At 37.9% G+C, this 12,314-nt stretch overlaps 1 protein-coding gene across 5 annotated transcripts in view; it reads left to right on the top strand.

Annotated features, from left to right (window-relative positions):
- The window catches only part of exoc6b (exocyst complex component 6B), a 98,215-nt gene that overhangs the window by 16,364 nt on the left and 69,537 nt on the right, over positions 1-12,314 (top strand). For all 5 annotated transcript variants that reach the window (XM_042727427.1, XM_042727429.1, XM_042727432.1 and 2 more), the window contains exons 2-6: positions 446-611; positions 804-851; positions 954-1,044; positions 1,532-1,577; positions 3,434-3,638. In XM_042727427.1, the coding sequence (XP_042583361.1) occupies positions 446-611; positions 804-851; positions 954-1,044; positions 1,532-1,577; positions 3,434-3,638 (556 nt within the window). The remainder of the gene's footprint in view (positions 1-445; positions 612-803; positions 852-953; positions 1,045-1,531; positions 1,578-3,433; positions 3,639-12,314) is intronic.

The following is a 12,314-nucleotide window of genomic DNA, read 5'->3' on the forward strand; positions in this document are numbered from 1 at the left end:
TAACCCTTGTTATATGCTGTGTTTGGGTCTGATTTCAAATGAAAAAGAAAAATTTATGCACTTACAAATTGTTCTTGGATTCATCTGAAGTGCCAAGCCTCTTGAGTTTTTATTTTATATCTTCTACTGCCATCTGGTGGTAAACACCCAGCGTCATCGCCAATGGAGAAAGAGCTGACGTTTTATGGAGACTTCATTAGCATTCACTCACTCTGTCCAGGGAGATATTTCATTTATAATGTTGTTGATTATATTACATGACTTCAGAACAGTTAAAGAGCAACAAGGCACTTCATATGTCTTTTGATAAACTTTTCAGGTGTCTGTTTATGTGTGTAAATAGTATAATATGTTGTATGTAGCGTTGATGTAATATAGACTACACGTATTTTTATATATATAGTAATTTGGCACTTTTTTTATTTTGTCCTTGTTTTTTCTGGAAGTCTGTTTATGATGGACAGGAACATGGACTCTTCATGGATAAATTGGAAGGGCGGATCCGCAACCACGACCGCGAAATTGAGAAGATGTGCAACCATCACTTCCAGGGCTTTGTGGACTCCATTACTGAGCTGCTCAAAGTGCGCGGAGAAGCCCAGAAACTCAAGGTGCAGAAAGAGAAAATGAGGGTTTGAGGAAATGCTATCAAACCAGACAGAAGAAAAAAGAGAAACATTAAAGACCTGAACTAAAAAATTTTCAACCACTCATGTGTAATATGTCAGGAAAAATCCAGACATATATAGTTTGTGTTTCTGTTTTGATCACGCCTGGATAATTGGTTGCTTTGTCTTCCTCAGTGTCAGGTGACCGAGACCAATCAGAAGCTCCAAAATGACGGCAAGGAGGTGTGTGCTTAGTTTGGTCTTTGATTCAGAACTTGTTACATTAAAAGCAAATAAATTAATAACATTAAGCATTATTAAAATTGGTGGTTGCGTCTCCTGTAGCTCCTGACATCGATGGATGAGCTGAGACAGTGCCGTCTGCAGCAGAGGAATATCGCCACCACCATCGACAAACTCACACACTGCTTACCAGGTACAAACATCGGGCCCTTGAGCTGAGACAGTGCCGTCTGCAGCAGAGGAATATCGCCACCACCATCGTTAAGCTGTGTTAACATGTTTTTAGAAATTAATACTTTAGCAAGGCAATTAATACTTCTATTTCAAATAAATGCTCTCCTTTGAACTTTCTATTCATTGAAGAATCCTGAAAAAAGGTTTTCCACAAAATTAAGCAGCACTACTGCTTGAGCACCAAATCAGTGTATTAGAATGATTTCTGAAGGATTATGGTACCCTGAAGAGTAATGGATGCTGAAAATTCAGCTTTGTTTTGTATTATAATGATATTTCACAATATTGTGTTTCCAGTGTAAAGCTTTGGTGAGCATAAGGGACTTTCAAAAGCATCCTATCCACCCCAAACTTTTGAACTGTAGTGTTTTTTGTTTTTTTTTGTAATTTCTTGAAAGCTCACATGCCTGTTTTTTCCATAATTCCACTTGCATTTTTTCTTGCAGTGTTGGAGATGTACAGCAAACTGCAGGAGCAGATGAGGGCCAAAAGGTATGATATCTGCACACGTTTTTTTATGTAAGCTGCAGATGAGCACTAGGTGGCACTAGAGTTAAACTTATCAAGGTTGAACTCAAATACACAAGTGCAGTTCAATGCCCAAAATATTTTAACACCTTTACTTAAAAAAAGCTAATCTGAGAACAGGACATTCCCAGCTGGGAAAGAGAGAGCGAGGTGTTGATGATTTAAACAGACTGTAGATCACTGGACTACTGGAATATCTCATCCAGTCTGATGTGACTGAAGCATTGACCAGATAGACACAGAGAGAGAGTTTTTCAGATGTCTGAGATGTCCAAAGCAGGATTTGGCAGCTGTCAGGAGTCAGAGACACAGAGGACACATTTGGATTGGATTTTCTTAGCTTTAGCAGCTGCATACATTGAACTGTCCTAGCATAATCAGGCATCTTTTTGATTTATGTTTTTAGGGTAGTAGACATCTGATAGAAAGATGGAGGGAGTGAAAGGGGGAACCAGGTGGAGACGAGACAGGATTTTAACCTGCATCCTCATGAGCACTCAGCTCTTATATACAAGCATGTGAGAGAGACAAAGAAAGATTATACACAATATAATATGACTGTTAAAGTTAACTGTAAAAATGCATTTAAATTCAATGGAAAACATTCAGACATTTAATCACTTTGGTAGGGGGTAGAAAATAGATAGATACACTTAATACATAAATTAATTTGAATTAATTTGGCAGTTATCTTAAAAAAAAAAAAAGTAGTTCTTTTAATACATAGAAAGAATATTGTTGCCTTTATATTTAAAAAAGAGGGTCCCTCGCTAAAGGATCATCATATTTGTGAATCAAAATTGTAAAAGCTGTGAAAAAGATCCACATAAATTGTGTTTCGAAGTGCCACTCAAAACATTTTTGAAGCATTGGGTTTGGTGTCTTTTCGTGTCCTCCGTGTGACCAGAGCATCGGCATGGGTCTGCAACTTTTCCATCCATTTTGGTTTTTATTTATCTCTGTTCTCCATGTTTCTCCATCTCTCTCTTGCGCTTGGTTTTGCCATTAGCCTGGAGGTAGCAGCAGGGTCGGCCAAGAGAGACTCTCTCCCCGGCGTCGGGTCTGCTGTGTAATGTTGCGTGACTGTGATGCTGTATTGAGTGTGTGTGCGTGTGTGCGATAAGCATAGCTCATCTCTGAGATCATCTTGATTGGGTTAAATTGTTGTCATGCTGAGATCTAAGTCTTTAACCAAAGGTTAAAAACATGTACTGCATGTGCAAGGCTCAACAGTGAGGATGGCCTGGGGAGAATTTTGAGAGTTTTGGGTCAGTTTACATGACTGTCATTTGTCTTTCAGTGCAATCTTATGTTTGTCAGTCACGTACAATATGTGTGTTTTTATGCTTGGCAAGGATTGGTTTATTGTAATGTTTTGAAATATTTGCTGATTTAAATCTCACCAAGGTAAAATTCTCTATAAACGGCCAATGCAGAATTTTTAAAAATTCTATTTAAAATCATAAATATAACAAATAAAATATTTAATATAAAGAAATATAAAAATGTCAAAATAATATGTTATATATTTTTAAAGTATAAACAATCTGAAAAAAAAGTATAAAAAATGTTAATAACATTAAAAAAGTAATACTAAATATTTAATGCATATATATAAATAAAAATCATCAAATAATATGATGTATGTACTAATTAATTTCTTCATATAAAATATTGTTTGTTACATAAAAAAGTTGTTGCTTTGTCGGCGTTGAAAAACCTTATTGTTGAGCCCTGCATGTGAGGTCATTAATAGTGGGAAGGTTTTTGAAGTGACAGATATGTGCAATCATTTCTGACCCTGCCGTATTTTCCCCCAGATACTACCCAGCACTACGAACCCTGGAACAGTTGGAGGAGAGTTGTTTGCCTCAAGCTGGATCATATCGCTTCTGCGGCATCATGTCAGAGAATATCCCACGCCTGCGTACGCACATCAGAGACGTCTCCATGTCTGACCTCAAAGACTTCCTGGAGAGCATCCGCAAGCATTCGGATAAGATCGGAGAGACTGCCATGAAACAGGTGTGTGTGCTTGTGTGTGTGAGAGAGAGAGCGAGTGAGCGCTCATGTCTGAGTAATGCCTGGAGGTGGAACAGAACTATTCTTTGACAGTTGCCTCATGTGCTCGCATCTGACCTGACGGCTGGGTTTCAACGTGAGGTCTCTGAGGGAAAGACAGAGTCCTTGTTCTTCAGTAGTTTAACGTGCTTTTTCCCCATTTTTCCTTTCATCTTATCTCTGACCATCTAGTCATCTAGTCTGGATGAAAAAGGGCTACCAATCTGTTCCGAATCAAAGATCGTTTCAGGTCGCTTTTGTTTATGCCAGAGGAATCGAAGAACACTGTGTATGGACACTACTTCAAGGACAGTGCACGGAGACACGGAGAAGACCCAGGGAACACATATGAGAGAAATTGAGTGGATTTTTCGTTGGAATGCAGAAAAGTCCTCTGCTTTCTTTTAAAGTTATTAGACCAAGATGGGGTGAGGAGTGCATTAGAATATGAAATGCCAAATAGACATTAAGATCTCCCAAGCACTATAAAAATCTGGCCTCGCTTTTTCCATTCTCTTCAACATATCTTTCCTTACTTTCTTCCTTATCCTTCTCTCTTCACTGAGGAATAAAACTAGCCCTGATAGATGTTATTGCGTGAAAGCTCCTTTGGTGGTGGTTTCTGAGGCTGGCATTACTATTGCTGAAGTTATTGCACATGAATGATACATCAAATCTTGTGGCTCACTGAGAGGAGGTGAACTAAGAATTTTCTAAGCAATCAGACTTTGTTTTTATTTTGAAAGTGGTTAAAATGGGCAAAAACACATTTTTTCCATTGTTACATATCTTGGTACCAAAATATCATTGAGAACTTGGTCTCAGAACAATTCCAACAGGGGCCTCGCAATAACTTAAAATGATTCAAAATAAGAATCAAGTTATTTCTTATTTCAATTCACTTGTTTAATTTTTCTTTTTCTATGACAATCTCACTGTCTGGAAAAACCTGATTTCTAGGCCTCGAAAATACTTCATGGGCATTTTTATGCATTTTATAAATATAAATTTTTCTAGTTATGTCAAGTTCTATTTTATTGGGTAGATATTTTAAATAAAAATATATTTACAAATTCTTAATCACAAACAAAAAGTTATGGAGATATTGAATATTGTTGGACAGTAGGGGGCCTTGAAGTCAAAGAGATTGAGTACTGCTGCCACTTGGTTAAAACAGTTTAGAGACACCTTAGCAACACCTTAGCATTATCAATGCTAATTTTGCTCAGACAGTTGCCACCCTCACATTTTCTTCAGAAAGTTCTCTGCTCTTCTAATAACTAGCAGTTCTTCTCAAAATGGACCGGTTGCTGATCCTAATTATGAAACAGTGGGGAGTAAAAGTAGCCAAAAAGATGTCATAGAAGAGTTTAAATATTCCTCACTGAAAAAGACCAAAGCCAGGCATGTGTGTGTGTGTGTGTGCATGTGATGCCGTGCTATAACATGTGTTCACTTTTTTTCACAATACTTTCAAGAACACAAAAGCATTGACACTTCTAACTGACATTTTTCAGTAGTTGAAGTTGGATCAGCTTTTAGTGTAGCTTTCCAGGTGTAATGCAATGAAACACTACATGGCTGGGTTTTATTTCACGTTTTATTGTGCATGCAGCTTTACAGCCAAGTGAGCTGAGGAGCTCTCCTAAACGGTCTTCTGTCTTATATGAAGCATTGGAAATTCAACCCATTTTCCTGTTAGTTCAGTCGGTTTGTTTAAATGAAACGATTCAAGAAATAATTCACCCATTTGAGTCCCTATGCAGACGCGTGACATATGTATTCTTTTAACAAAATATTTAGTTAAATTCTGCTGATGGTTCCAGCTAAATACTATATGTCAGGATGCACTGTATTTAGTTTTTTTTTTTTAAGATTGATTGTACAGATTGACAGTAAGTTTTTAAAAGAAGGGAAGTGAAAGAAAGAAGGGGAACAGGACTGGGAAAGGTCCACAAGCTGGGACTCAAACTCGGGACACCCAAAGCGCAGCAGCACTATACAGTATGTCGGCGCAATGAGTCTATCACCGCTGACAGTCTTCTGTTTAAGTTTTGATCCTCATTATTTGTGTTGCTGCTTTTATGAATGATATAATCATGTAGTTTTAAATTTAACAACAGATTTTATCCTACCAGCTTTAATGTAGTTGGCTGCTTTTTGTTTCTGGGACTGGTTTTGTAACTTTTCTCAATAGAAGCTTTACTGTACTTTAATCACTTCAAATTATGAGTAGCGTGTAGCTTGGAAAGCTAGAGTTTCAAAGTAGCTTCCCCAACACTGGTTTCTGGAAAGTTAATTTAGTCTCTGATGATGTTGAAGAAGAAGAGGGCAAGTTGGAGAATCAAACAATATGTGTATTCTTCCAGGTAGGCAGGACTGAGGTACAGTAGATGCGTGTTCTACCAGCAGGTTTTAATGCATTCACATTCTGACATGAGCAAATGCATGTGGACACCATGAGTTGTAATCAGAGATACCCGTTTGTTCTGTTGCTGGTCTGCTTCCAGTCGCCCCGGCCCAGCCTTTCGTTCCACTTTGTCCCTTTTTCCTCTCTCCTCATCAGCCTGCGCCCTGGTCCATAGTTTGAGCAAACTGTTGGCTCCCGAAGCTCTGGTACTTGGTGAGTTTTGACCGGTCCAATCTGGATGGTGGGGACTGTTTGGTTTGAACTCTCTGATGGTCTGCTCTCCGAGTCTGATCATCTGCTTTGTTTTTCAAAGGGAATTCACGTCTGTTAGTTTGTGTTCTTTCTTTAGTGCCATGTGGTATCATTCTTTGGAGTTTTTTCAATTCTTTACACACATTTATATTTGCATATGAAAGTTTTTTCTTTAATTTTAAAGCTGACACTTTTTCCTGTGTTCCTAAGTTCAGCATGCCTTATTGCAGACCTGCCTTATTTAATTAAAGTTGTACTCTTTATGAAGACATTGCATGCTTGTATTTATCAAAAGTAGTTAATGTTAGTGTTTACCGAATCACTCTCTTCTTCACTAATTTGCTTCTACATTATATCTCCAGTATAGTGAATACAACAAGTGAATACAGTAAAGTAATTTTTTTTTTTTTTTTAAAGATCTGTTTATTCACGTGAATTATTCTGAATTTCAGCATGCATGACCCAGGTCTTCAGTTTCACATGATTCTTCAGAAATCATTTTGATATGCTGATTTGGTGTTCAAGACACGTGTCTTACTATGGAAAAAGAAATATTTTGTAACAGTGTAAAAGTACTTACTGTCACTTCTCATCAAGTTCAGGTTCGAATAGTAAAAATTTAAAATTTACTACTTGTGTTTGTTGCAATTGTTCAGCCTGCCCACCACATGTGCCTCTAGGAGTTTGGAGTTTGTTTGGTGTAGTGGGTCATCTGTGTTCAGTATTGGGATTTATTGAAGCGATTAAGGGAGTAGAAAAGAAGGGAATCATGTAACAGGGTGAAGGGTAGATTGCACAAGATGGAGTCAAATTGGGAACAATCGGTCAATATCCCACTTTTTTTTTTTTTCATAAATTTCTACTGACCGTAACAAAACCCCACAGAGAGCCATGCAGATGCGCAAATAAGTTCTTGTGCCATTTTAAACCATTTACATAAGCTGTAAGGATTAATCCCAGAGTGTAATATTGGTTGGATGCAAGGTGGAAGAGATTGCCAAACCGATAATGAAACACACTGGTCCATGTGATTTTGGTTATGTATTTTCTTGGGTGCCTGTCCTACCCTTCCAGTGGCCTCTGGCTTAGAGCAGCTAATTGTACTGAACGGTGTTCAAACCACTGATCTATAATAGAGAACTCGATTGCTCATGTCGTCATGAAAGTGAAGCCGCTGTATTCCCCAGTATTCCCATACATACCATTGAATTAATAGGATAAAGTGTGAATTTGAGGAAACATCACCTAACAAGTCAGCGTTTTTAAATCTGAAGTATGATATAAATAAACAGTTATTTTTTTAATGTTGGGAATTTCCCCTGCTTATTAAAAAGTTATGTTCATTACAGTAGCGAACACCAGATGAACACGATAAACATCAGACGGACACGACCTCAACACACATATAGACCTCAACAATCACACACACACACACACACACACATATATATATATATATATATATATATATATATATATATATATATATATATATATATATATATATATATATATATATATATATATATATATATATAAAACAAATGACAAAGTGCTCATTCTGAAATCTGAAGATTTATGCTTTGTATAACAAGTTATACACACACCTTCAATCGCCTTGTAGTTATTTATTATTTCATTTTGTTTTAGTGTTTTTATTCGTACAGTAGGCTTACTGCAAATGTTTCAACAATGATTTCGTTTAACAGCATTCGTTTTGAAGCAGGTAATAATTTAAACGGTGGTTAAAATAATTATTAACATTTTACATGGAGCTTTTACGGATTTGGAACAACATGGTGGTAAGTGATTTATGACAAAATTTTCATTTTGGGTTGGAGTATCCCTTTAACGATTTACATATATCGCTTATCGTGCCCAAAAAGACCATAAACATCACAGATTACATCTAAAGTAGAAATGAATACACCTAACATAAAAACTAATCCCGTGTGACTGATTCGCTTCAAATCAGGTGATTTTAGGTCAGTGGTTTGGCTGTGACTCAGTGGTGCTCTCTGCCGGTAGGAAATAGTAAGATGGCGGGTCGAACACTTCCGGTGGCTTTACTGTCTGTCGACAGTTTAGAACGCAATGAGTGATCCAGTCATTTATTTATGGATCAGTGGTTCAAACTCTTGAACCACACACTTCACAGCATGCACAACAACGCAGGCAAATGCACGCCCATACTTGTGCCAACATCCCCACGTGTTGTCTTAACCATGTGCGGCTGTTCGGGTTCAAAAAGTGGTTAGCTGGTCTTCCTCCCACCCCAGCGGCCTTCACCATCTCCCATCACGGACTTCCATTTGACCCAGATTCTGCTGACACTGATGCGAACCATGTTTGACCCGGTTTTGGTCGCCAACTTCAGCTACTGCTCGAGTCTCTGAGATAAGCCTTGATCCAGGGTACGGCTGAAGCTGATCTTCAGCCTCCCTTTTGGGAACATACTGTTTGAATGAATCGTTCCCCATTGGAGCCTGACTTCGTATCCCCAGGTTTATCTACTAATAAAAAAGAGAAGGGAAGTGTGTTTTGGTGGAAAATGCAACAGAACCTCAAGTATCTGCTTTAGCTGAGAACTTCCAGATTCAGTCTACATGTCGATTGGCATGTATTAAGTAACTTTTAATTTAGCACTGGTTATAAATTTCTGATCATGCCCAAATATGAAATTAGTTTGTTGTTTCCAGTTCAAAAGTTTGGGGTTAGTAAAGAGTTGGTAAGAATTTTTTATGTTTTTGAAAAGAGTCTCTTATTCTCACCAGGGCTGCATTTATTAGATGAAAAATGCAGTAAAAATAGTAAAAAAAAAATTATAGCAATTTTAAATACTACTTTTCTAATTAAAAAAATAAAAAATAAAATAAAAAGAGTTGTGCTACTTAATATTTTTGTGGAAAGCATGATTTCTGGTTTCTTTGAAGAATAGAAAGTTTCAAAGCTGAGTATTTATATAACTCTATTTTAGGTAAATTCTATTTCATGTATCAGCATATTGTAGTGACTTATAACTGCATATACAACTGCATATGAGTACAACCTAACAACCACATACCAGGACCCTGGCATTGTGTCAAGGAGTTTTACATCACTTACTTTTTTCTAAAGAAGGTTTCAAAAATGTTCCCATTTATTTCTTGGCTTGTAAACCAATAGAACACCTTTATTTTATCTCAACTCACCTTTTTTTTTGCACCAGCAAAGCCTCCCCATCTTGTAGTTTCACTTGCATCCAGTAGGTGGCAGCAGAGTTCATTCCATACTCTGTCTCTGCTGCTCTGTAATATCTCCCGCAGAAGTGGAATGTTGGTGTAGAGTTAAACCAAAATTCAAACTCCAGTAACCTTTGAACAAAGTGGCCATCCAGCCGGCACTTGCCAAAGCCTCACATTCCTCCTATTAAAGTTTGTTTTCTTGCATGTCTTTAAGTCCTGTAAGATTTGTCGTCTTGGCGCGCGTTCACGTGCGTGTGTGTTTTGGCTGTAACCCGGCACGTGCTGATTAGAGCAAAGCTATAGAGTTGTTCCTCAAAAGTAAACCAAGTGAACGATAAATCAAGCTCTAATGTCACCTTGCACAAGCTTTCTGTTAACTTGGAGAATCAATCTGTAACACTCTTAGTTTTGATTGCTGACATAGACGCTGGCTCCTGGTTCAGACCTGTGACTTCTCCTCGCAAACAGATGTGACTGCTCTGCTTACATGTTGGCGCTCATTGTGGCCTTTTTGCAGCTTCAGTAGTGGTTTCTGCTGTTAAATACAGGAGGGTGCCGTCGCTCTTTCTCCTTTTTTGTGGGTTTCTGCTCCAGTGGTTTTGTGGTGGAGTGACGTTGGAGACGTTCTGACTGTAGAAGCTAGAGAAGAATGGATTGGTTGCTCTTTGCTGACTGATGAAGAACAGAGCGCCTTTTCCTCCCATCATTTATGTTTCTCTTCTGTTCAGGGGTTTCACTTTTCTTATTTGACTCCGTATTTGTCCACTTCTAAGTCGTTTTTGCCCATCCATCACTGCATATTATGGTCACATTGTTAGTGTAGTGTGGAGAAATACTTGAAGTTTCCACGTTCTTCAGGCTGATGTCACAAGACAGATGGCATTGCTACTACCACCGAATACCTTTGGGCAATAAATCGGTTATTTCAGGGCAAGACCCTCAACCTCAAGTGGATTCACTTCCCTTTCCACAGCAGAGATGGCTTCTCTTGAGCTTTGGATGGCTCTCCTTCCCTCCTCCCTGCTCCATTCTTCCATCCTCAACTCCAGAGGAGCGAGAAAGCGCGTGAGTGAACCACTAATAACAGAAGGCTATTTGTCTAGGGGCTCTGTGATCCAGACTTGCAGACTGGTTTCTATTCCACTGGAAATTAGGCCCAGTCTCTGAGCCTGTGATTGTTTTAATTCCACTAACAAATGATCTGAAAATAAATATATTGGGAGATCCAGTGCTGTAATAATGGCTCCATTGTAAGCTGTGGAGCACAGAGAGTCTGTGAATGTGTGTGGAGTACTGTATATAGAAGTGGTTAGTCAAAGATTATGTTATAGACCTCAAGTTTGAATTTGAATCGTCCTTTCCTTTTGAATCTTTTTCCCCCCACGTCCCTTTTGTTCTTTGAATCCCTTTCATCCCCTTTCTATTCCAGTTATGTTTTATTTAACGCTGTTTGTATGTTTTGTCTGTAGGAACACATCTGAACATTTAAATGACAAATGTTTCCACTAGCTTCAGAATGACTGCTAAAATACTCCCTTTGTCTTCTGCTTTGTGTTGGTTAGAGGTTGGTCAGAGGTTGGTTGTATCTACTAAAAAAACAGACACTACAATTAAAAAGTGAATGCGGCTGCTCAATGCAGCGTGCTGAACACAGTCACATCACAGATCAGAATTAATTTATCCAAAAGTTATTGTTATTTTATATTAGGCATAGCCTGCCCTAAAGCATGGTGTATTTTTATTTGTTTTGTTAATAAAAGTTCTATGTTTTATATATAGGCCAAAAATTAGTTTGGTGTTGTATTTTGTTGTTGCATTCAAGCAATTGAAGCCGAACTGCCGCTAATTCGAAAGTGAAAATAAGCTTTAAAGCTTATTTAAAAGCGAGGAAAGCAGGAAAAGAGGGAAAATTCAAACGAACTAAAAACAAACAATTGCTTTACGCCGAATTGCCACTACTTGAAAGTGAATGTAAAATGCAAATGCCGCTTTTACAAGCTATTTAAAAGCGAAGGAAAGTGAGAAAAAGAGGGAACGCCCCCGCTCCCACGGTGATACCGGTATTACCGGTGTTGTCACATGTCGATTAAACAGTGGGAAAGTTTCTTCACCGTCACAACTAGTGGAAACGCAAGCTGTACTGAGCCGTGCCAAGCCGAGTCGTACCACGCAGTGGATAAGCGCCATTAGTTAGCAGTAGTTCACTTTTTTTTTCTCTAAAGAATTTTTTTTTAAATCAAAGAGAACAGAATTCAGGCTGTGTACTTAACATCTTTTATGCAGAAATGGACTATACAGTTCATGAAGCATTGCAGATGACACCTTTAAATGAAAAGACAACCATATAGTACAAATCTATTGATTTATAGTCATTTTAAGTATAACGTGTAATTTTTTTATTTTTTATTTTTTCGATGATGAAATTAAACTTTTCATCTTGCTTAAAACCAAAACCAAAAATAAAGTTTGGCTAATTAAATTTGGGTAATTGCGTACATAATGTGCTCTTCAGGGTGTTGTGTTTCCTTCTCAGGTTACAAATTAAACCAGTTGTAGTTCTTTGGCAATGAACCAAATGTCAACTATTTTTGCTGAATAAATTTTACGTACTGCTACTCTAGAATCCTTTTTGGTCACAGTGAAGTTTACCCACACTGCTAACATGTTTACTTGTAGCTTATCCATGCTATGTGCATAAAATTGACGATCACAGCGGTCAGAAAGCATCATTAGAGAAGCACTAATTAAACATTA

The sequence above is a fragment of the Cyprinus carpio genome, chromosome B7 (genome assembly GCF_018340385.1).
Source record: "Cyprinus carpio isolate SPL01 chromosome B7, ASM1834038v1, whole genome shotgun sequence".
In the NCBI taxonomy this organism is placed as follows: Eukaryota; Metazoa; Chordata; class Actinopteri; order Cypriniformes; family Cyprinidae; genus Cyprinus; species Cyprinus carpio.